Source organism: Dermochelys coriacea, chromosome 5, assembly GCF_009764565.3.
Source record: "Dermochelys coriacea isolate rDerCor1 chromosome 5, rDerCor1.pri.v4, whole genome shotgun sequence".
In the NCBI taxonomy this organism is placed as follows: Eukaryota; Metazoa; Chordata; order Testudines; family Dermochelyidae; genus Dermochelys; species Dermochelys coriacea.
In genome coordinates this window covers 110,553,356-110,579,774 of record NC_050072.1, presented here as the reverse complement: position 1 = coordinate 110,579,774, position 26,419 = coordinate 110,553,356, and the positions used below count along the sequence as shown (strand labels likewise).

The 26,419-nt window shown below is 39.6% G+C and overlaps 1 protein-coding gene across 5 annotated transcripts in view; it reads left to right on the top strand.

The window, feature by feature from the left end:
- Positions 1 to 341: 341 nt before the first annotated feature.
- FREM1 (FRAS1 related extracellular matrix 1) overlaps positions 342 to 26,419 on the top strand; it is a 111,165-nt gene continuing 85,087 nt past the window's right edge. For 2 of the 5 annotated variants that reach the window (XM_043514869.1, XM_043514868.1), the window contains exons 1-6: positions 345 to 751; positions 14,477 to 14,983; positions 19,809 to 19,903; positions 22,497 to 22,798; positions 23,312 to 23,508; positions 25,001 to 25,324. In XM_043514869.1, coding sequence (XP_043370804.1) covers positions 14,753 to 14,983; positions 19,809 to 19,903; positions 22,497 to 22,798; positions 23,312 to 23,508; positions 25,001 to 25,324 — 1,149 coding nt within the window. In that variant the 5' untranslated portion in view covers positions 345 to 751; positions 14,477 to 14,752. Of the gene's footprint in view, positions 752 to 6,426; positions 6,564 to 11,253; positions 11,377 to 14,476; positions 14,984 to 19,808; positions 19,904 to 22,496; positions 22,799 to 23,311; positions 23,509 to 25,000; positions 25,325 to 26,419 lie in introns of all 5 variants that reach the window. The other 3 variants (XM_038402814.2, XR_006281503.1, XM_043514867.1) reach the window with 3 other exon arrangements.

The following is a 26,419-nucleotide window of genomic DNA, read 5'->3' as shown; positions in this document are numbered from 1 at the left end:
TTTGGACTGAAATATGAATTTCACTCTCAGCCTGTTGAAATATTTCAACTGGTGGAAAGAATCTATTTTGTAGTAATCTAAACACATTACAGTAGTAATGTCCTTGATTTTAATTTTACTAGCCATCCTGACATGAGCTCAAGATCTGACTGGTTATCCTTTTATGGAGGCTATGTTCTTATCTGTATTTGAATAAAGACTTTTTCTTTTAGTAGTGGAGAAGGGGTTAGGGTGGAGAGGTTTCTAGCACAGCCATTTGCTATCAAGCTTTAGCACATAACTGATAGTGGAAAAACAAAATAGTCTAACAGAACCAGAGGTGGGGGGAGGGAAATGAGCAGCCAAGAGCTCAGTTTTTAGTTCCAGCAGACTCAGCTAGCAGAAGGAAAAGATCTGGGGCTCATTGCCAGAGAAACATTTCTTAGTGTAAACATTTGAAGGCATCTTTAGAATGCCCTTATCATAGGAAGCCCGAAGCTTTTGTACTCTGGAAGTTTTCAAGTCAGCAGCAGCTTGGCAGGCAACTCTGGCAAAGAGACTTTTTAATGTGGATTTTTAGTACAAAGAAAACTAAAACCAAGCTGACCAGAAAGACTGGAATTTCAGCTCTCTCTCTCGCCCCCTCATAGGATTTTTCTCTCTCTCTTTCTACAAGCCCTTTAAATCAGAGATTACTGGGTCAGTGACTTTCATTATCCCTCTTATACCAGTATCCTCTTGTCTTCAAGCTCCTGAAGAAATATTGCTACCTGTAAGTACGGTTTCTGTGTCCTCCCTCTCCTATTGAATATATTGTTGTATGAACTGAATGCTGTAGCGTTTATGCTTGTAGTATTATTTAGTGCCTTTATTGAATGTTGCAACAAGGCATACAGACAATATTTACAGTATTTGGGATGAAAGATTCATTCTAATTTCATATGGAAAAGAGGCACTAAAGTATTACCAGTGGGTTTACCACTACCTTTAAAGATTAGAAGTGAAAGATTCCAAGTGAATCATATTCTCTTAAAATGCAATTTTTTTACTAATTGATATGTATTTCTAAACTGTCTTTATTCCATCAACATTACACTAATAAAGCTTTATAAATTTATATTTTGTTACTTCCCTCTTTAAACTTAAGGGTTTGAATGTGTTAGCAAGGCTTCTTTGAATTTTCTTGTAAGTGAAACACAGTAAAAGAGAGAGAGATGTGGTACCAAAACCCGAATATGCTTTTAATATTAATAGAAGGCAGAGTAAAGCCCTTCAGATAGATATATTTGCTTTAGCTGGGAGACTCTGGGTTTTTAAAGCATATTTTAAGGATATATTTTATCTTGCAGTAGAAATCTGAGTTAAGTTTTAACATTTTTTTTGTTTGTATTCAGATAGCTGCCTTCTCTTGACCTGAATTCTACAGATGTTGATTAGTAATATTTTAAGGAAGTGCTTTGCTCTGCTCTTTCTTTGCATAGATACAGAACTAATCTCCAAAATTCAGCTTTCTGGTTGTGTCTTGTTCAGCTTAATTCCATGTTGTGTTGAGATGCATTAATAAGCCGAGCTGCTGCTGCTAATTATACAGTACATCTTGAAAGGAGTATTCAAAAAACTTTTTGGTATTTATGATCTGGGGAAGTCTATTCAGTGAGCCAATTAACTGATTCAGTGCTGCATAATTTGCTAGGTACAATGAGCAAAATGCATCTCCAGTGCTACCATGTATCTAATATGTCCATATGAAGCACTGGCACTTGACTGTGCTCTACAGCTGCTGCCTCTGTGCTTAAGTAGTGAAAGAGCTCATGGTCTAAATTCACTTGTCCTCTTTCTTCTCTCTTTTTCTAACAGTGTCCACTAACGTCGATTGTAGTTAAGGGTCTGTCCGCATTTCCATTATGATCCTTCCCTAACATTTTTAAGGGTTTATGATGGGGATGTTTTCACCCAGTACTCCAACGCAGAATAAAAGCCTCTGCTCTAAATTCTTCTTGTGATCTTAAGTAAATCCTTGTTTAGAAGTTAATTGAGTGCTTTGTGATTTAATACCAGCTATATGAAAAATTTGGTGGGCGCATGATCTCCACATGAAGACTGTAAAGCTGTTTAATTATTTCCCTCCCCTGCCTATGCAAAAATAGCAACCCCTCTCTTAAGGATAAAATGTAATACAAGTAGCTTAGAAACTGATCACTTTCTTTTATGGAGTGAATTTCTGCTGGGATAATGGAGATATTCTTGATGCTCAGGGAACTTTCCCAGAAAATGAATTCCCCACACTATTATCCCCATTAGCTGTCTATAGTGTATGGAATAACTGTATGCTGATGATATACAGAGTTGTGGAGTCTTGGTTTGGATTTTAATCCTATATCTGAGGCCTTTCAGCTTTGAGACTTTTTTCTATTGCGGGATTTCTGTTCTATGCAGAAATAGGCAAATAATGCTGCAAAAAGTATCCATGGATATTAATTTATTTTTAAATGAATACGCCTCAGTTGTGTTCACTTTCTGCAGCAATTCAAGCGATCCAGTTTAATAGTACACACGTTCACGGTAAGTGAATTTTAGCATTTACACCAGATGTGAGCTCATCCAGTGAGGGGAAAAGGAAACATTTGATCTGACCAATCATATCTAAGCAATACATTTAAAATAGTCATTTAAAGTAGTCATGATCAAATGGTCATTATTAGTTGAATAATGAATAAACTAAAGAAATTGTGCTCTGCTTGTGGATATCCCATGAACAGAAAGAGAAGTTAAATTGTTCACTGAGCATTATTGACTCAGCTCTATTTACCATGATCAGTGATTCTGCAATAGCCTAATTTGCACAAGGATAATCTTCTTTCTTATATATGGTTGTCTGTGGAACCCAGTTATTGTAGGTAGGTGGCCTGTGCAGAACTGGATGGCAGCAGCTCCTTCACAGTTTGTAACATGAGATCCTATCAACGATTCATCTGCCTTTTATGTGCCTAAGTGAAAAACCTGACTAGGCATAATGAAAAGTTTTATTTTGTCTATAGCTGCCATTATTGTGATGCCTGCAGCAGCGTTTCAAAGGGCTCTAAAAGCTGGCTTTGAAAATAAACTGCAGCTGTATTCCATCTGATTTTCATATAAAAGTATTCTCCAGCTGCCTAAAGCCATCGTGTGAATACATGAAGTTGGCATAGTGGAGATATACTATGTAAACATCTTGAATAATGAAGAAATGTATTTATTTATATAAAAGATAGATACATTGCTAAAGAATGATGCATTACACTTTTTTGTTCCAAAATTACCACATTTACCCGCCTGGAATAATTCTGATAAGAGACACCTTCCAAAAAAGATCAGCTTTAGAATGCTTGAGTGTTAACAGTAGTGAGTATCCTGTAGGCAGTGTCGTCTAGTGGTTTGACCAGGAAATGAGCAAACCTGGGCTCTATTCCTGACTTTTCTACTGACTTACTGTGTGACCTTCAAGCAAGTAACTGCTCTGTTCTTCATTTCCCCCCACCCATAGAGTAGGAATAACAACACTTAAGTTTCTTTGCAAGCAATCTGAGGTTCTCAAATGAAAGATGCTGTATACATGAATAGTATTGTTGTTGATTGCAAATTCTGATTGACCTACGAGGTGAATGCATTATTTTAAACAATTATTTAGTGTCTCTCATTAGAATTACTTGCTTGAAGGTCACACAGTAAGCACGTAGCATGATTGTAAAAACCCAGAGTGCCCAGTATCCCTCTCTCTTTCTAAGAATTGCCAGCTTTACACAAAAGGAAGTGAGGGATCACACAAGTGAGGGATCACACATCAGGATTTCGTAATCCTTTAGCATGTTGTAAGGAAGTTCCAGAGTGTCACTTAGTTCTAAAACAGGGAAACCAGCAAGACCAGTGGAGGGGCTACTTGCTTTTGTCACCAAAAGTGAGGCATGGCCACTCCTTGATGATGGAAGCCAGAATAAGGCAAAATGAAGATCCTACCCCATTTTTCCCCAGGTTACTCTTTTACCTCTTACAAGAGGACCTATAATTACATACAAGATGTAGCTGGGGAGAGAGTAGTTAATGGGAGGTTTTAACTGATTTTCAAACTTTCCAAAAAGTTTGGTGTGTGATTGGGAAATGGGCAAAGATTTGCAAAGATTCCTATTTCTTCCAAACTGATTTGCCCATTCCTACAAATAACCATCCACAAAAACATTATGCTCCCATTTGAGGGCAGAGGAATTCAGTCAGTGTATAATTCCACAGGGATTAAAAAGGAGGAAGGAAGGATAATGTGGAAAGTAATATTTTACCGGTGACACCAATCAAGTTCTACCAGAAGCTGGAACATATGGTTTCCTTCAGACAGCTGTCAAGAAGATAACGCTATATATTTGTGTATGGTTTTAACGTTAAGGAGCCCTTGATTCCTAATGAATATATGTACCATGGGGGTGTGAATGTTCAGAGAGTGTTGCTTTCTAGATGTGTAATGATTCTGAAAAAACACCCAGGGAACCTGAGTAAGAAAAGAGAGCCAGTAAAATGGATTCATCTTTACATTCCCAGCTTCTTGTGGGTAAACTGTTTCTCTGGGATTAAATAAGAAGAGGACAGAGACCTCCTAGTTACCTTCTTATGTGGAAAATATTTACAGTATCCATGAAGTACAATTCAGCAGTTAGAAATTAACTGTAGGGAGTCAAATGTATTAAAATACAAAAGGAAGAGCTGATTTTAACTGTTGATCTCTCCAATTATCTTCAGCATAATTGTCTCTTTTTAACACTGCAACCTGTATATCTAAGTTTTAAAACTCTCTAACAGTATGAACAAATAAATGTAACACTTTAAAGAGAAGCAATGCACTAAAAGGAACTGTGTGGAAGACAAAGTTTTGAGGGGAGGCAGCAATGGGTGTAATAAGCTTGTTAGTCTGTCAGAAACTATGACCTACTTAATCACAATGCCCTTTTAACAATGCACTGTTGACTGTATGGGATACTGTGTGGGGTTTGTTTGTTTTTCTTTAAAGAGGGCTAGGTTGTTTAGATAAGTTTAAAGTATCTGTTCCTAATTTAGAGAAATCTCATCCCTCTTCATTTGTCTTTCTATGTCTACCTTTTACAAAGTTCCAGGAGCTCTATTTGATGATGAAGGAATGGAGTTCTCACTGCTCTCTTAGGAGGAGTCCCATCCAGTCCTTGGAATCTTTCATTGTTGTAGTGGTAGAAATACAGGGCTTTCAGGGCTTGTCTACACAGGGAAAAGCTGGTATAGAATACTTATTGCTCAATCGCTATTCCATGTTAGATCCCTGTCTGGATACTCTTATTCTGCTCTTGGTGTGCTTTGAGAGGTTTCAGTTAATCCACTTCCGAAGCGGTCTCTGCACTTTTAGTGCAGAATGAAAGTGTCCATACACTTGTGGAATAGCTACTGAGCTTTAAATTCACACATTAGCTATTTTGCAATACCTTCCCCGTGAATTTCCCATTTAGACCAGCCATTAGACTTCAACAAGGGACATTTGAGGTGGCTACTGGAAAATACAGCCTTTCTTTCAAATTCTGTGATCTCTTCCTCTTTCCTTTCCTGTTACTATTTTCCCCCATGCTCTCTTGCTCTCGTGCTCTGTCTCTCCCTGCCCCTCTCCCTGCCCCCCCCCCCCCCCGCATTCAGTTATGTATATATATACTCTCCAGTATTGACAATGCTGCTTTCTTGGTAGAGCTGTCACACCAGGCCCAGCAGGTTGTGGGTTTGAGTTCAACAATGGGATTTAAGCTTATGTGCTTATGACGGACATTACAGTGCAATAATACAAGGCTCAGCTATGCTTCAAATATGATAAGTCCAAGTTGGTCCCCATTGCTGTCTGGTGGCTGCCCTGGTAGAACTTTAAAATTCCTATGATGCTATGTATACGTAAGTGTTCAGGCCTATGTTTCTTCTCTTGAACAGTCTAATGTCTTAGGCTTGTGTGAACTATTGCTGACTACATAGCAGTTGTGGTATTATGTCGAGAACAATCAAGTCTGAAAATTAGTGACATGAGAATTAATGCTGTCTGATGATTTCCCAATAAAAAATAAACTCAGGATGCATTTTTAAACACTCCCCAGTGAAGACGCTTAAAATGTTCCCGTTGCTTTAGAAACGCAAGTACTATTTGTAGTTGGATGTCCTCAGTCACTGCTAGGATCAGGGAATTCCGCAAATAATGAAACAACCATATCTGTAAAAAAAAAAGGAGTACTTGTGGCACCTTAGAGACTAACAAATTTATTAGAGCATAAGCTTTCGTGAGCTACAGCTCGTAGCTCACGAAAGCTTATGCTCTAATAAATTTGTTAGTCTCTAAGGTGCCACAAGTACTCCTTTTCTTTTTGCGAATACAGACTAACACGGCTGCTACTCTGAAACCAACCATATCTGTGTTTATCTTAGGGAAAATGGCAAGTTTTTAAGGGGAGCCGCTGTACATCTAACTTTTATTAAACCCATGAAGAGAGTGTGAGAGAGACTTTAATTGAAATGCGTTTGCCTCCGACTAGGACTACACATTATAAAACAAACAAACTCAGGTAAGTACAATAGAGTATAACTGGCAATCTGCCTTGGGAGAGGCCCAGAACCGAGCTCTTATGGAAAGAAAATTCAGTTTCATCCTCAAATAGTGTAGCTTTGCCTTGGTGATGCACAGTTTTTGTTCAGGAGACATTTTCATGGCGATATGTCAGGGCGTGATATTAAGTAAATTGAGTTTTCCAATGAATGCATCCGACGAAGTGAGCTGTAGCTCGTGAAAGCTTATGCTCAATTAAATTTGTTAGTCTCTAAGGTGCCACAAGTCCTCCTGTTCTTTAAGTAAATTGAATAAATTTTTGGTGTTGCCTGTCATCATAACCAGCCTTGTACTGATAAGCTGCAGCGCAAAAAGGGCAGGTCCTTTCCAGCTCGAGGTTCTGTGATCTAGCTCAGAGTGGCAGTGGAGGGATATACAAGGAAGACCTGGATATATCTGATACAGTTTTCTGTCTGAGGGCTGTTTTCCCTGACTGAGAAAGAAGATTGCTGTGAAATAATAATTAAAGCATCATGCACCGAAATATTTATTGTCCTTTGATTTTAGCTGTGTCAAGTAACATACAGGAGTTACATACACAGATAAGGGCTATTTGAAAAGGGGGAAAAAGAGGAGTATTGTTCTCTAGCATCACAAAATGCAGCGAAAAAGCTATGCTAAGTATCTGGTTTCTGTATGGCCTCTAAGCTGTGTTTTGTGGTGAATGGGACTAGAACATTAAACAACAACTGGCCAGAACCGATTTTGTGTTAATTGCATGGTCTAAGGTGACAGCTACATAATTTAGAAGCTCAGAGTTCCTGCCTTTGCCCCTGGCTAAGTTTTAACTAGGCTAATAATCTTTTCTTTCCTAAAGGAATTTTAGGACTTATTTTGTTTTTTAAATTTCTTTGTTTTTTCCAATGTGTTTTTTTCTACTACATATTAATCTTTCTTAATATTGTTCGGTACAAATAAATCAAACCTACTTTCACCCCACACTAGTCACCCCCTCCCCACTGTCCCTCTCCCTTTAAAAAATACAATTGCTAAGTGAAAACTCCCAGGCACCCAGAGTCACACACAGTGCAGATCTCATGGCCTGATCCACCTCCCACTGATTTCAGTCCTCAGCAATTAAAGTTCTTTTGTAGGGTATTCTGTACTGAATTGGGAGCTATTGGACCTATTTCTGATGTTATTTATGGTGGTTTTACACCAGTATAAATCTGCTGAAGTCAATGGAGTTACTCCTGATTTACGTCAGATTAATTGTGATATGAATCAGGCCCATAGCATGCACAAAGATTTCTGTACCATTTAAAAGTCCTAAATAAGTAAGATCATGCTGGAATATTTCCTACAGATTCTTTTAAATTTCATATTGGTTATTTAAAGACTGTCTTAAATCCTGCTGTTTGATTGTGGATTTAAGACATTTTTGGGCCAAAGTCTTCCCTCAGAACAGGTGCTCAGCTCCTGTAGTCTTCAGTGAGAGTTGCACAGGTGTATCTGAGGGAAAGATTGAGCTTTATTAAGTTTCCATAACACACAAATTTGAAGGATACTATGATATTTCAGGTACGCTTTTGTAGTGCCTGGAATGTATATTTCTAGCAAAGCAACACCTGATAACATTTAAGAATGGCCCAAATTTTTAAAAAGGAGCAGACTGTTTCAAAACAATGTTTGTGCTCCTGTTGATTTGAGACAAGGCATCCTGCTTTGAGATGATTTTATCCACTGATTGCTCAAATGACTTGCAGTAATAATTTCCAGATTTAAATTGGCCTTATTCTGAATGGAGAACGTCACGCTCAAGGCTCTCATTTGATATCTTTCATTTTCATGCTTTGGTATAACGGAAACGGATCCCTTATGTCTTTTCATTTTGCAGCCACAGTGTAAGTGACTGAAAAAAACAAGGTTATCATTCTTAAAGACTTAGAGACAGCATTGTAATGAACAATGGCAGGAACATATGGCGTGTATGTGTGCACTGATATAACAGCACTGCCTGTGTAACCCACATACCTTCTAGGTGTGGTGTTGTGTCCCATCTAGTGGCACTGAGACCACTTAGAGAGAGATATAAAATGAGTCTGCTCTACAGCCGTAGCTAACAGGCAGTTGGCTTTTAGCTCATGTGGTAGATGCTCATGCGCTAAGCTTCAGAGGCCCCAGGTTCGATCTCACCCACCGACGACCGGGGTCTGTTAGTATTACACCTTCAGGTACAATTGATTAAAACAAGCCTATGACAGACAGTGACAATAGGTCCATCATCCAGCATTTCAAAGCAAAGAAGCTTCCCACGCCATGCCCCTCCACATACTCTGCCCCCCCCCATCCTCCCATAAAAAAAGCCAAGTTCTTCACTCATGTTTTCCAGGGGTAATGGGCAAAAGCTGACTAATTCTGATTAGCCCTCTTCCTGCACCCCCCCCCCTTACTATTTGACACAGGGCAACTAGTTCTGCATGAGAGCAAATAAGGATGGTCATACTGGGTCAGACCAAAGGTCCATTTAGCCCCATATCCTGTCGTCTGACAGTGGCCAATGCCTGGTGCTTCAGAGGGAATGAACAGAACAGATAATCAGCAAGTGATCCATCCCCTATTGTCCATTCCCAGCTTCTGGCATATTTACCTATGTCATTGCCCTGAGTTTATGGAACAGTGTCCAGGAGCATAGAAAATAGATCAGCTCACTCTTAGTCAGAGTCAAGAAATACATGCAAGTAGGATGTGGGGGAAAGCAGCATTATGACCCAGACACTAGAAATGCTTCTTATCAGGATAGACAGTAGGGCTCTTCACTTTTTCAGGCACACAGATAGCACATAAAGTAAACAATAATGTTCCCAAACAATATCAATTTTTAACTAGTTCTCATCCTGCAGTCACACTGCCCAGGCTCTGATTCCATCATGTCTTGCAAGCTAAATAGTGTTGGGTTCTGTTAATAATACTTCAGGGGACATACCTATCAGTTCATCCCTGTATCTGATTGTATCTTGTCTGTGGATTAAAAGAAAAGTTTTCAGTGTGAAACAATGACCCTGTTAGAGAGCTCTGAACTACTGGAGATGCCATCAGTTGGGTCAGATGTAAACCTGAGGGCCTGACCCCTTGCAATCATTGACAAAGTGCTACAGAATAGTTAATGTTCTAGTCAAACCCAAAAATCAGTAGTCATGCTCTTCCTACCTAAACACCCTTTGTGTTTTAAGAAATTGGTATCTTATCTGTAACTGGGCAAAGGTTTAAAAGGTGAGAAGCAGTCCCAGTTCTATAATAGTTGTGCCTCATTCATTCTGCATTGGCTTGCATAGATGAAAATGTTATGCATCTAATCTACAGTCATTCTGTCTTTTGGAAGTCAATGCACAGCTTTAAATGCTGCAGCATGGCAGCACTCATGAATTGTCAAAAGTGCAGTAGGAAAGGCCATGCTAGAGCTAGCATTATCTCTTCAACTCCCTCTACAGACTTCTGTCTTCAGCATAGAAGTTTCTCCTCAAGACTGAAGCCAGGGAGTTATCTCATTCCACTCCTTGACCTACCCCTCCCACTGTTAATGTCCTCTAGCAAAGAGAGGGTATGGCAATAGGGAAGACCCCTAACTGTTTCCACTATAGGTATGCTTAGAGGCTGGGATGAAGTGTCATTCTAAGGATACCAGGATTACAGCTGATATACTCTAATAATTGGTACTGCAAGATACATGCCAAACTTCAACAACAGGTATCCAGATTCAATTGTTAGTTATAACCATTACCCATCTGTGTAGGGTAATTTAATGCCTAATCTTGCAGCCCCTTCCTCAGGTGAGTTATCCCATTAAGGGTTTGAATGACTGGGCTCCTGGGCTGTAATTTCTTAGCTGTGGAGACTTTGTCTCCTTTTATTTTTCCATAAAGCACCATGTACTGCAGAAACAATTCAGATTAGTAAATAAATTGAAATCCAAAAAGATGTCCAGGTGGATTAAGTAGCTGTTTAAATAAACTGCAAGTAAGTACATTTGGAGGGTTTTTTCCTTCGGAACAAGTTACAAATGTACATAGTTATGAACAGAGAGAATATATTTCTATTCATTCCTGAATAATTGCACTTATTATGGTGATTTATTTTTGTCCTGGGTGGCCCTTGTTTGTATGTGTTAGGAAATGCTGATTTGGAAACACCACGTGTAGGAACTGCAGATGGCAACTCAGGAAGTGAAACAAGTCATCTACAATGCTAGCTGGCTACCCATATTAAATAAAATGTTATATGGATTTTTTTCTTGAAGAGAAAAGAAAATGTATTTTACAACATATAAACCGATCAGGAACTTGAGTGTGAATCAAAGCACTTTGCCCCACTTGTCATCCTATAATTCAAGACATCCCAGAGCTTTCAAAGGAAATATTTGTTTCAGCTGCCATCTTGGTGGGTGGTATGACAGTCTTTTGAGGAGTTGAGTCTACCTGCCTCTGCTATGGGTGAAATTACAAGGAAGCTAATAATGTAGACTATTGCATCCATGGTTTTAACAGAGTAACTTGCTCATTCACTGTGATCATTCATAAATCTTCACTGTATACGTTTACATTCTATAAGTCAGGTGGGCCAGAATACATTACTGCAATGTGCTTTTGATTTTGGTCTTTCTCAGAGTTAAGTATTTAAGTTCACATTTGTAAAATCTGTTGTTTCCAAAGTTTTTGCAGATATTTTTCATGAAACTGTTAATCCTCTAATGATGTAACGTGAAGAAAACCCTTCTAAGAAAAGGAAGATACTTGATTGATTTGCGCTTATTGGGACACAAAGGTAGAAAAAAGGTAGAGTCATATGCCAAGTCATTTTCAGTGCCAGTATTTAAAAGCTTGACCTTGTCATTCTTAATGTACAGCACAGATGAAATGCAGACTATTTAAAATACTTTGCAACAACATAAATCAATTTGTTCTCTAATCAGCTCAGCAAATTACTTGCCTTCTTGAAGTCAAATCCGGACCAACTGTGAGTGAGTCCAATTCTGGGGAAGCCAGTGGAACTGTACTTACACCTGGTCTGAATTTGATGTGGTAATGATTTCTTATAACACCGTTTTTAATCCAGAAAGATGCCAACACACTTTATAAATTAATGCTGTAACAAATCTTTGCCACCTAAATTTTCACAATTATCGTATGTTGGATACCACAGTCACTTGGAACTTCACATCAATGTGGGCGTAGGATCATAGTAAGATCCTCCTACTATGAAAGCTCAGAATTCCACCTCTTGAACTAAAGAAGTATTTCCATGAATTGCTAGCTATATACGGCCTATGACACACAGCTGAGTAGTCTGATTCCATCCAGTTAAGGACAGTACACATTAGCTAATTACTAACAATATACCTACTGCACCACTGATGGGACTCAGCAGGCAAATACTGCAGAGCACACTGGATGCAATGTTTGAAGTACACTAGGAGGAGGAGGCTCATCAGGTCGTTAGCTGTTATCATGGGTCTCACTGTTATGTGGTGAGATGGTGCTGAATCACATAGTGGTGAAGGGACACAGCAGAGAAGAAATATATTTGCAATGTGTTTCTGTCCCCAGGCAGGTCCGCAGCCAGTCACATATTTGTATACAAGCTTACCTTTGCATCGGTTATGGAGGTGGGTAGGGGCAACCCTTGGTGCTCCCTACCCACATTCTTATTCAGACTTGACCAGGTTGGAGAATTTGTGGGGTTGGAATACAAAATGGGGAAGGGGTAGAAGGACCTGATACTATATCTTACCGCTTAGAGGATTTTAAGGCACTCCAAAAGATAGATGGGAATTTATATAAAATCTGTTTCCTACTGTTCAACAGTCTGTTCTCCAAGAGAGTAGAAGTAGCTGCTGGTGATGTGATTGGTATCTTTTCTCAAGGTTTAGTGGGGGGTGACTGCTGATTTATTTAAGTTAGTTTTCAAGCTGGACAACTTCCCTAAAAAGCAGATCTCATACCTGACAGAGAGAGTTTCAAGGAGAGGTGAAGTGTATAAGCAGGTTGTTAGCCAAGAGTGAAAGCTTATGTTCATGGCTGGCACTTTTAACTTCTTCAGTAAATGAAGATGATCAAAGGGCAATGGCTAGGGGCTCAGTGACCAATTGGGACCAATGATGGGACTAATGAAAAACTCTGACAGGTCGCTGTTGCAAGTTTAAAGGATTCTGGTTGTATGTTCTTAGCCCGTTCTGTCAGAGTTGGATTTTGCTGAAATAGTCTGACCCTTGCATATAATTTGAGACCAAAAGTGAAAGCTTCTAGGGTTGCAAATATATATTAAAACAAATAAACAAAACCCCACCACCCTAGGAAATAGTCAAATGTTTTCTCTGAGTTGAAGTTTAGAGGGCCCAAGAACTTAATCATGTGCTTAAAATTAAGAATGTGAGTAGTTCCATTGAGGTCACATGCTTAAAGCTAGGTACATGCTTAAGTGCCTTGCTGAACTGAGGCCAAAGTGAGTGGTTCAGTCTTGTGGTATTGTAGGAAATAAATAATGTTTAACAATTTCCTACAACTACTGTTGGCTGCTCAATAAAATATAAAGCCAGACTGATCAGTATTGTAGGGAGCAGTGGGGCCAGTCTACTGGGAAACACTTTAGCAAGGACTTAACTGTTGACATTAAGGAAGGGAGGCAATGAGAGGTGGGCAGTTCTGGATTTTTATCATTTTGGGGGAAAGACAACTGGTGGCAGTACAACTTTCATTAGTTTGGACATTCTGTATAAATAGGGAGTGAGAGTAAATTTCTCATAGAAACTTAAGGAATGTCTGCCAGAACCTGTAGCTTTCCCATCATGGAGATGTTTAAGAGCTTATCAGATTTAATTAAAATACTGTCATTCTCTAAACTTTGTGAAACATTCTTGATTAGTTTGGGAAATTTTAAATTCTGCTTTCAGGTGTTAAGGCGATGAGGGTCAACTAAACACCTAGCTAGCTAGGTGGACTTTTTGACATTAGAAATACTGTTTTTCCTGAGAAGAGTACAGCTGCTTTTTAAAAAGATCCTTCATTTATAAACATGTCATTCAAAGAACCACAGGCAAAATAAACTTACTGGTACTCAGTTTATCCACCTCAGAAGGATGAAGGTTAACTCTAACTAAGAGCTTTAAGAGACATTAAGTAATTTTTATTTCCTATTGTTTTCACTGACATATTTGAAAATAATTCATTTTCCCTACAGATATTTCCCTTTTCCATTGATAGATTGGTTGCATCAGCCTCTTCTCAGATTTGACAGGAGCAGCAACAACAATTTTAATGTTGTAGTGCAACATCATGCCATATACTTATGTTCATGCTCCAGTTAACCTGCTACAGCTGAGCCAGCAGAGGGAGAATAAAGGATTGGGTCTTGGTAGGATCTATTAAATTGGAGGCTAGTGATTTTTTTTTCCAATGTATCATTGCAATGCAGTGGTAGATTTAACAAACAGACAGCTGCTCCACTCCCCTTTGTTCAGATATATTGAATCTGGAGAACTATTTCTATTTCCATTTGGAACCTACGTAGCTATTGTTTTGATACACCAGTCAGACTAGAATCCAGTTCAGTCTCTTCTAGCTGAGTTGGCGCCGCAGTGCTATCAGTAGTAAAAAGTAGTTGTATATAGGATTCTATATGTACTCCAGATTTAGTGTGTGTGTTTGTATACTTCAAGTCAGCGGGAACATCTCAGAATTCATATAAGGAGCAGATCTGTTGAGTGAGATGGTGCCATTTTTAAATTATCCATTTTCTGACTACTTAATGTTGCCTAGAGGTCAAGTTAGTTTACTATTTGACATGACCAGCAGTTGTGGGACTGATGAAAGATCTCTTTGCCTGTCTTTTCAATAGATGCTCACTGCTTCATGCCATTTTTTCCTCTATCTTTTGCAGGATTAGCAGACATTTAAAGCATGCTGAAAGCACATCCATCATTTTTGTCACGATTGATCAACGAGTTTTATTAAAGCCCAAGAAGACTTTGAAAGGCGCCCTTGTCCAAATTTCAATCACAAGGGCATATCTTAATAGAAAACATACAGTACGTTATTGCCTGCGACTAAAGTTGTTCCCCTTGATTATATGGTGAAACTCTGCTGGAGAACGAAGAGAAGACCTCTTTTGTTTAGGACTTTTACTAGTTGAAGGGAACTCGATTTCCCTAATAATATGAAGCCTTTTGAGAATAGCAGTTTGTTTCCACTGCTCGCTGTTATCCTGAGATGCGTCTGCTCCTCCTTTATCAGTGTCAACCTTGGAGTGAAAGTGATGAAGGGCCAGTCTGTCTTCCTGTCAGAAGGTGACCTGCAGTTTTCCATTCCCAGAGAGAAAGATGCTTGCAAAGTGGAAGTTGTGATTAATGAGCCAATAACACAGAGGGTTGGGAAACTAACTCCACAGGTATGTAGGATCAGAATTTTACTGTACTGTTGTCTCTTGGGTAGGGTGTGTGTGTCTTAAAGGCCATGAAATAGTTTTATTATAAGGAACGGTCATCTGAAAGGGTGGGGTAATAATTAACAGGCCTAGTAATACACCACCTTTGTGAGTGAGATTTAATTTTTTATTAAAAATAGCTGGTTGGATGAGAATTATATCCCTAGTGCTGAAAACATTTTGTTCATGAATTCAGTAACACCTGCACATGAAGGTGGAGTTGACCAGTATCTGGTTTCCAAGGTGGTGAACTAAATCAGCAGCTCTTTCAAAACTTTCTCTTAGGAGCCAGTGTGTAGCCTACCAGCTGCTTGCTTGTGTTTAGTGAGGATAACCAGTGTCCCTAGGGTAATGCATAGAAGACTAAAACTCTTTACATTTTAGTTACGCAGACACTACATTGGGAGCAATTAAAAAATAATCATCAGATACATTAAGCGCATTGCATAAAGTGTTATTTGTTTTGCTTCTCAACCACCAGATTACTAACAGATGGGAAATATATAAAAGGATTTTGTTATCTCTTTACATTTCTAATATGTAGCAACATCAAAGTGTACTTCATATATCACCTTTCATCTAATCTTTCTGGTAAATTCCACCATCTAAGTTTATTAGAAAGAAGCTATTGGTAGTAATAAGCATGGACAAACTGGCACTGATAAAAGATGAATAGACTCAAAACAAACCATAATCAAATCGTATTTCCCCCCAAGATTGGAAAAGGTAGGGTTAACTTTAATATATGCAATCTAATATATGTATAATCTTCTCTTTGCTTCCTCGTTTTGCAAGTAGAAGTATCAAACTACCCAGAGTAAATCTCTTTCTTCAAGTATTTGTGGTCTGGATAACAATTTTTTCACATCAGAGTTGCTTATCTAAACTGAACCAAAACTTTGAGAGAGAGATACATTTTGTCTCTGTGCATGTGCAGACTATAAGAGCAAAGGGAGAAGGCTGGAGTAGTGGTGCTGGGGTATTACTCCTGTACATGCTGCTCCCACTACAGCTTCTTTGTGCCACTCAGGTGACACAAAGGAGTTGTAGAAATGGTTTAACTGCTCAGGGAGGATTTCCCCAGTGTGGAAAAGTCCTTGTGTGGTTCAGAGACCCTGAATTAGCTTCTACATGCCCCTCCTTTTGGACCCTTTGATGCTGGGGGCATGTGTAGGAGAAAAGAGGGGAGTGGCCAGGACTTCTCTATGCTCTAGTGAATCCCCCAGGGCTGGAGTGGCTCCTTGAGAAACAGGCAGCTGGGTGAAAGTTAGAGCAGACCTAAAGATGTTGTAACTTACTTTGGGAGCTGCCTGAATCTATTGGCTCCAGGGAGTGAAGGCAACATAATGCAACCCTAAGCTGCATTCCTATCCCGAGCTGTGCCAAGCACTAGATTGGAGCCACTTCTCCAGGAGCACTGGGAATGTGTATTCACCACAACCTTAATTCTTGGACACCTGGAAAACAGAGCCAGCAGCTGTCCTCTCATCCTCACCTCCTCCTCTTCCTTCAGTGACCAGGACCCTACTCATAAGGCCTTCTGTTCCAGGGAGGTGGCAGGGAGGCTCTGTTCTATCTTGGCTACTTGGAGGAGGCAACAGCCAAAGCAAGGAGCCCTCCTCTCCAATCCCCCAGCATCCAGAGGAGCTGGGAGGGCACCCTCTTGGACTGGTGAAGGTGGCCCTCCTTATCAACAAGCAGCAGGGTGGCACCCTCGGGTAGTAACAGCACCAACAGGGCCTCCTGGGTCTAGTCTGGTGTGAACGGGCCTGCTCTGCTTTGCTGTTGGATTTGGAATCACATGGCTTCATCCTTGACTCTAGCCTCTGCTGCTCTTCGTTTTGCTGGAGGCTGTCTGCAGACTCAGGCAGACGTCACTGCAACACTTCCACTCAGCTCATGTTTTCGATCTATTATTTGCAACCATCAGGGCTAGAAACTTTTTTTGAAATGAAAGCTTTTAATATAATCACATGACTTTGGGAGGCAGAGTCCTAGGCAGTAAATGCTGCAGTCAGAAACTGTCTCTAGTCTGATATGGTTTATTGTCATTAAAGTGAGTAATGTAATAGGAATGTGTGACAATTTAATTATAAATTGTAATTGAAAAGCAGTTGAAGTGGAAAAAATAAAACTAGACAGTAATTAGGAAAAGATTTAGCTCTCCTTTGTTTTGCTTAGGAAATTTATAGACAATTACAGTTGCCTGTTCGTATAAAAGGAGAACATATTATGAAACATAAAACAGATGTTTCTTTTAGCAAAGCAGATTGTGCCTTTATTTTATAATCACTATCTATCAATGGTTGGAGGCTTATGTAGAAAGGTTCTTCATTTTTTAAAAAATCTCCCTTGTTATCAGTTAAGAACAAGAACTAATGATGTCTTGTAAAAATGTTTATTCATAAGATAAACCTTATCCTCTGGTGGATCACACAGCCTAAACCAGAGATTCATGATGAAAACTGGGTTCTCAGACTGAGGCCAGATGCTCAACCTGTGTTGATCAGTGTAATGCCCTGGATTTTGAAGGAGCTACATTGATTTACACCAGCTGAGAAGCTGACCCTTAATGTGCAACACTGAACTGTGGAGATCTAGCATGCAGGAAGGGTTTTTTAAAATTATACACTGTGCATATTTGTTGTTTAGGCAAATGGTCCTAACTTCAGCTGAGTATTCTTTCTTAACATCATGATTTGAGAACTTCAATTAACTTTCTAGTTCACTAATTAAAATAATATTTAAATATCTACTCTATAATAGAGAACATGTATTTCACAATACTTTGATTAATGTTTGTATGTTAACAAAGTCATCACTAAAAAGAAAAGAGAAAGGCAGGTTAAGGCTGATAAAGTTGTTCACTGTTATGTTATGGACTGAAAAATCACAAGGCACACTTTTAGGGATTGCTTAGTTTTTCTTAGACATAGAAGACAGATTCAAAAGAACAAGAGATTCAAAAAGTAGCGTAATCAGCACATTTCTCACAAGCTACTTCCACACAAGTAAAAGGTAGAACATTTGTTGCAACAATGAATCTGGTTTGATTATTTCCAGGATACTGTAGCCAGTTAAGTCTATCTTAACCCACCTGTGATCTGCTTGGAGAACAAATTAACTCTTTAGTTACTGAACTACAATATTATCTGCTGTGTACCTATTTATGAAAATTAAAGTCAGGGGATATATTTGAAGACCCCCAGAAACAAATGACAGTTACCACCTGGCTTCAAGTTGACAAGAACAACAGGCAACAGAAATTCACATTATATTTTTAAATGTTGACAACCTATTGCAATGTAAATACTTTCATAATATAAATATAATGTAAATTCTAGTTTTGTGGAATTTACTGAAAGAAACAAAAGGCAGTATTTTCATCCAGCATTAGTTAACGACTATTCTATTATCTAAGGGTTGACCGATTGCTGAATGCTGAAGAGCTGCTGCTTTTGATTATGGAAGGCCCAATACTTTTAGGGGAGAGTTGCCTCCTGTGATAGATACACTGATGACATGCATCTTTGCTTTCACATCCAGCATTAATTCAACAAAGCATTTGAGTATGTGCGCGAATCCATCATTATTCTGCGAACCACTCAAGCACATCCCGTCAATGGAACTTAAGTGTGTGCTGCTCTGACTGAAACTAACGTGTATTCTTTTTAAAATTGTAGAATACCAGTAGCCCCTTGGTGCCCAATATATCTCTGCTTCTTTTGCTAACTCTGTACCACAGTTCAGGGCAACTGCACCTGTATTTCCTTTAGTAGTCCAGCCAGGGCACCCACTCTCAGGCTTCCAGCTCCCCAGCCATTGCCTTTCCGTGTGGAGACACGTATCTCTCCTTTCTGACTGGTGTATTTCCAGGCTGCACAGTTCCCTGCCTTCACTGTGTATTTCCCAGCACAGACACGTTGCCCAAGGATACCTGCTTGCTTTTCCTTCAGAAATGGTTAATAGATGTAATTGCTACAGTTATAAAGAACCACACAATACTTCCTATGCAAGCCTACTTCATTCTTAAGATAATATATACAAGAAACACTCTGATAACATATTTGTTGACTTTACTAAAAAATTACAGAGAAAACATATTAAAAATAATAAATGAACAAGCATGCATGCTAATGAGTTTACCAGAATTAACCCCAACCCTAACATGGATTCTGGCAGAAGCAGTCCTCCAACCTTCCACCCAAGGGGAGTTCTTGGGATTACCAGTTCATCATAGTTTCAGCTCGAACGCATTATGCTCACACCATGTTTAACTCACACTTTATACAGTTTGGGGATCTTTGAGAACAGGTTGTTCCTACACAATGGGTATCTTGAAAAGCTTGGCTTTGGAGGGGAGAATTTACATTCCTCTCACCCCAAGATATTTCCTAGGAAATCCACTTCACACTTATTGTTCCAAAAAAGACCCTGGATGTTCCTAATATCTTCCAGAGATCGCATTAATCTTGTCTTCCTGATAAAGTTCCATACAATCTCACAATAGTACATAAACCTTTGTATTTCTAATATAATGACCTACAAAGATGGTCAACTTAATTCAGTGAAGTTTAACTTTTATTCAGTGAAGTTGGTTCAGGAAGTGGATAGTCTGTCACACACTGAACAACCAAAGTCTGACTCCTGTTTTGTAGAAACAAAATACAGATTAAAAAGTATCTTTGTTCTAAGAGCACTTCTCTGACAATCAGAGAACAGAAGAAGGAAATGCTGGAACCTGACATTCTTGACAGCGTTTACTTATCTAGTCTTTCCATCTCAATAGGTATTTGACTGTCATTTCCTTCCTAATGAAGTCAAGTATACTCACAATGGCTGTCCAATTTTGGATGAAGACATGGTCATGCTTAGGCTGTACAGGTAAGCAGCACTGAAGCATTATGCATTATTATCACTATTAAAACAACTCTTTTTCATGAAGAAAAAAAGTCCATTTTCCAGGCAAATAAAAATTCTTCCATTTATATATGCAGTAACTACTTATGTACACTGGAAGGCATCATTAACCAATAACCCATGCTGCTATCTATTTATAGTATTATATGTCAAAATACATACAAGAAACACTCTGATAACATATTCGTTGACATTACTAAACATTGGTTTATTTGTATACTACAGGTTTCAGAGTAGCAGCCATGTTAGTCTGTATCCGCAACAAGAAAAGGAGTACTTGTGGCACCTTAGAGACTAATACATTTATTTGAGCATAAACTTTCGTGAGTTACAGCTCACTTCGTCGGATGCATCCGACGAAGTGAGCTGTAGCTTATGAAAACTTATACTCAAATAAATTTGTTAGTCTCTAAGGTGCCACAAGTACTCCTTTTCTTTTTGTACACTACAGAAACTGACTGATTCTTCCTGTTACTGTTAATACTGACAACAGCACTTACAAAATGCATCACATTCTCAAAGTGCTGCACAGACATTAAGGGTCAGATTTGGCTACCCTTGCTCCCACTGAGCAATGCTTTCCTCCACAAGTAATCCTTTTGACGTCAATGGGATTTCTTGTGGAGTAAGGTACTATTCAATTTAAGCAAGGAAATGACAATCAGGCAGTAAATAATTCTGATGATCCCTCTTTAGATATCATTTTCCTGGATGGGAAACAAAAACATATTATCTTGAGAGTTTATGCCCACTGGATTCTGCTGTATCAGGGCATGAAATAGTTTCTGGTATAAATTAGAGCAGCCCTTTTCTGCTTTAACAGCTGTTCAGTTCCAGGCACAGAATCCTCATTGTGCCATGCACAACAGTTCTATCCCTGTCCTTTCCACTGGGGCTTTAAATAATTTGTTCTCTTTTTTTTTAAAGGAGTATATCAAACTTGCCTTCTGCCACTCTACCACATTCTCTCTATTTATGGCACTAGGTTCTCAGATATGATGGTAATTGGGGCAACATAGGTTTTTAACGTATTTATCCTCACAACATCACTATGAGATAGTACAATACTATTAACCCCATTTGACAGCTGGAGAACTGAGGCACAAAAAGGCTAAGTGATTTTCCAAAGGTCACATGGGAAGTCTTCAGCACAGCAGAACCTTCCAAGACCTTAGTCCCCTAATCATTGGATCATCCTTCTTGTCCATGCCCCAAAGCAATGGTATATAGGAATTGGAGCGGATTAAAGTGCCAAGATTGGGGGATAGAATGTTTCCCTTGATGGAATTTGTAGCATGTTAGGGTTCAATATAGGCTCTGTCTTTTACCACCTCTCTCTTTGCTTATCACTTTCTCTTCCTTGGGTGACCTCCACTGATCTTCTCCTCCCATCCTCCCTGAGATTCAAGTCTTTTAGAGTCCTGTGTCCATTTTGATGTTAAAGGTGTAACATTTTTTATCACATCAGATGTGCAGGTCTAACTTCCATAAACATGTGAACAGTGTAATGTTAGATCACATGGTCCATCAGGGAGAGAGACAGATCAATGAGAGGATGATACACGGTTTCTAATTGATCTCATTAGCATGTACAGAGGAGGTACAGGAAGGCACAGCCAGATGGCAAGAGCTACAAAGAAGAAGATTTGTGGATCAGTAATAGTAAGGATGTGTGAAGAAACAGAGAGGAAGCCAGTACTGGAAGAGGAGGAAACTGGAATAGTCGTGTGGGAGTGGGAAAGAGAGAGAGAGAGAAATCAGGTCAATGAGATAAATGGAACAAGTTCTTGGGAGTATTTTAAAACAAGGAGAACAATTTTGAACTGGATTCTGAAATGAATAGGGAGTCAGTGGAGTCTGACCATGAGAGTGGCGTGATCACGTTTTTAATATGTGTGAAAAGGTAGGATGCAATATTCTGCACCTTCTGGAGTCTGGAGATCTAAGATTTGGAGATGCCTCAGAGAAGGGAGTCGAAATAATCAAGGTGAGAAGACACTGATAAATTTCAGCTGTGGTAAATCTGAAGAAGTGGCATATACTGGCAATGTCATAGAAATGGCATGTAAGTAGGTAGCATTCCTACCCTGTGTTTCCTAGCATAGTGCACATACAATGGATAGGGTGCAAACTCACTCATGTATTTCTGGGAACACCTTTATAGCTCACCTACATGACAGCTGCCATAAAATTCCCTGAGCTTGGTTGTTCTCACCATTGTTTCCTGAGACCCTTTTGTCCCTGCCCTAAATTCTATATGCTTTATAAGACAATCAAATCCTTTATTATCCTGGATTCAAACAAATAAGAAAGACCTGGTTTGGGATGAGTCCATGGAAATAACTCTGCACCTCCAAGCCAGAGCCCTCAATATCAGGGTGAGTCAGGAGAAAAGTCCTGCATCTCTATCAGGGTCATAGAACTTGACCACCTAGTTATGTGGTGACAAGGAGATGTGCAGAAATGGGGAATTTCAGAGCTGAGGATCATGCTGAATTCACAGCCAATAGAGGGAAGTTGGAATGACATATTACTAATTATTTTTTATCCTCGACAGATTTACAGAAACGGAAACATTCACAGAAATGTTCATCCTTCAAGTGCAATTACTTGAGCCAGATTGTAATATCATCAAAATGAACACCAATGTGCTGGAGGTCCCTGAGTTTTATGGCCTGTCCAGGGAGATTGACAAGAATGTGCTCACTTTTGACTATGACAAGAAGACAAACCTGGACTGTACCATCAGACTTGCCTCTTTAGAAACTCTTCTACCAGCCCATGGTCAACTTGTCATTGGAGAACCTCAGAAGGAAGAGCCTCGTGGAGATCAACCTCATAGCTTCTTCCCTAGATCCAGTATGATATGCTTTAATTGTTTGTATTAACATTTACAAAGAGAGTGGGCAGAATACCTGCCACAATAGTTTCCTTCATACGCATTGCTAAGATCTATTACTTAAAATGGATGTGGTGATGCAACTAAGAGTCAGAGAGAGTAGGAGGATATTAGGGATAAAATGGAAGTTAAAATGGACGTGCTCAGTCCTCCAAAATTGGCTATGTCTTTGTCTGAAGATCTACGATAAAGCTTCTAGGCTTTGGGCATGGTGTTGTTGGATTAATATCTGAGCCAGAATGAAAGGCTAACTTGACCAGAAACACAACAAAGAAACTGAAGTTAGAGCTGGGAAATGTCAGTCAACCCAACACACTTGTTATTTAGGGAGAGAGAGGAGGAAAAGGAGTCCTATACTATGTTACATTGCCCTTTTATTGCACTTTTAGCTGAGCTAAATTGAGCTTTTCTGTACTGTTTATCAAGTTTATTGTTTAAACAAATATTTTACTACAGCTTCTATTGGATTATAGAGCACAGAACAAGTCAAAGGTGTGCGAGTGGGAACTGTGTTCCAGAACTGAAGGTGATTCAGAACACCAAAATGAGCTGTGAGGAATTTTTGCTGAAGGGAATTAGATATCAGCATCTTGACCCTCCTTCTCCCAACATTGATTATATTCCTATCAGGCTGGACCTCACAGACAGCAGAAGCAAAACTCTGCACAAGGTAGAGTTTTATACAGCTGTGTAGTTTCTGATATTCTGTCGTGTTCATGATTTTATTTGTGTGAGTAGAAATGGCCAAATTAATGGGTGCCATAATTCCACTGATGTAAATGGAGTTACACTGGGGACAAATGCTACCCAATAACTTGAATACTCAGAGAAGCAACCACTAAATATAAAAAGGGGCAGGAAGGGAAGGAGTGGGATGGTGAGGAATAGGAAAAATGGTTATGTATGACATCACAACCATTATCAGTAACTGAATTGCTTTGTGTAATAATCTCATAGTGAGAGCCTGTGTAGTGATTAAAGTACAGGACTCAAGGTCAAGGCTTCTATTCTTAGCCCTGCTACTAAAGTGACCTTCCTGACCAAATCACTTAAGACCAGTTTTTCAAAAGTAGACAGTAATTTTGGAAGCCCAACTTAAGATATTGAAGAACTGATTTGCACTGGCCGTGAGACCCACAACTTCAGCTGAAGTCAATAGGAGCTGCAGATGCTCAGCCCCTGTGAAAATCAGGCCCTTGGCATCTCAAGTTGAGTACCCAAAACCCCAAATTAGATTTGTCTTTAGTATCTTTGTTAGTCAGTGTCCCTATTTGTACACTGCAGATAATACCACTTACCTACATCACAGTAGGGCAGTGAGCATTAGTTAATGTCAGCATAACTACTTTGAGATGCTGTCATGAATCTGTTCTGGGAAGAGCACCCCTTTCTGGAGCTAAATGGGGAGCACAGGTGAGTGGCTCTAATTGCCCACACCCCTGAAGGTGTTGTGGGGCATGTCAGTCTAGAAGGGCCAGTGCTCAACCCTCCAGCCAAGGCCTTCTGGCTGTTTCTTCCCCTCTCAGGATCGCAGGTGAAACAAACAAAACCGTCTACAGTCAGCAACCAAAGTTGAATAAAAGCAAAAACGAAAAGCAAGAAACCCGTAGGCCGCTTCAGTGAGGGTATCAGCCTCTCTCATTTCAGAGTGCCTTGGAAATATTCACAGTCTGCCCCAGAGTCCACTGGGTCTCCAGTATAAGTCTCAGTCTCTTCCCACTTAGCCTAGGGGATCTGTGCCCTCCTTTCTGCAAGAACAGAGGCATTATTGGCTGGCAGACCTCTCCTGGGGAACAGGGAGCTCAACAGCCTGTTACCTTCCCAGGGTTCCCACCGTCTGAGTGGAGTTTCCTTCCTTTTAATTCCTCCTCCAATCCTGGCATTATTTGCAGCTTCAGGGGGTGGGGCCAAAGCAGCTCCTTAATAGTTTATAGGTTCTCAATGTGAGGGTCATGATTATCCTGCCCTTCCCATAAAATGGCAGTGGAACCCCAACATAAAAAAAGCTGAAAACCAGTGGGTTAGTTCTTTAGGACTCAGTTCAACAAAGGAAATAAACATGTGCTTAACCTTCGGCATACAGTGTGCTTAAATACCACTGGAGTACTCATATAAAATCTTACTTGAACTATATTTTACCCTGACTCTTCTTCCTTTCATAGACAGAGCATGCATGGCTCCCTGTCCGCATCAAAGGTGCCATTCCTAACCAAAACCCCAGAGCTGCCTTCATGGCTATGTTCATCCTGGAGGTGGACCAGTTTATTTTGAGCCCCATGACAACAACAACGGTGGATGCTGAAGACAGTGAAACACCCAAATCCCTGTTAGTGTTCAACATTACCAAGCCACCCCCACAAGGCTACATCACTCATCTGTTAGACCATACCAAGCCTATCACCTCCTTCACGTGGAAAGATCTCAGTGAGATGCTTATAGCATATCAGCCTCCAAACAATAGCCATACAGAGAGGAGGAATTATGAGGTAACAATGGGACATACAGAGCCTCTTATTTTCCCCCTGTCTAGCATTCAGTAAGTTGTTGATAGAGGTGCTCATTTGTAATAGGTATCTATGAGCAAAATGAATCTTTCTATTGATCGGAAACATACCTCACTAAAATGTGAGGTATATTTTTATTACATTTTTCTTTGAAGTCTGCTGCTGTTACTGCTGGGACTCCCATGAAAGAGAATCCTGTGACTCTGGTGAGCCACCATAGACCCTCTAAAATGTCCCTTCAGTCTACTGTAGAGCTCAACCTTGACTGACCAAAATGTAAAGGAGTACTTGTGGCACCTTAGAGACTAACAAATTTATTTGAGCATAAACTTTTTTGAGTTACAGCTCACTTCATCGTGAACTGTAGCTCACGAAAGCTTACGCTCAGATAAATTTGTTAGTCGCTAAGGTGCCACAAGTACTCCTTTTTTTTTTGTGAATACAGACTAACACGGCTGCTACTCTGTGACCAAAATGTATCACTTAAGGGATCTTATCTCTCTACATCCCTGCCCATCATTTGTTGAGCACTGACTTCCTTTCACACATTTTCATACATTCTTGCCTCAGGTACTACAAGAGTCACATTCTCTGTATCGACTCAGGTCACTATTTACTGCAAATCACCTCTGCAACCTAGTGGAAAATTCTTTATATTATATACAGACAATAGTCCTGATTCCAATCTCATTGATGTGTTTAACATCTGCTAACTCCACCGACTTCAGTGGAGTTACTCAAGTTTCTTGCTGGTGTAAGTGAGATCAGAATCAAGCCCAATGTATATTTTATTATTTCTTTGAATCTTAAATGGTACTGTCTGCTGAGTATACTGCCCAGCTGTACTTCATTAAGAGGTGTGTCACTAATTCTGACCCATCAGTTTACCTCAGTCTAACACAAATCAGGTGTTCTTTGCTGTTCACTACTTATTTAGGCCAGGTCTACACTACACATTTACATCAATATAACTACATTGCTTGGTGGTGTGAAAAATCCACACCCTCGGGCAACTGACCTAACCCCTGGTGTAGACAGTGCTATGTGGCTGGGAGGGCTTCTCCTGTTGACTCAGCT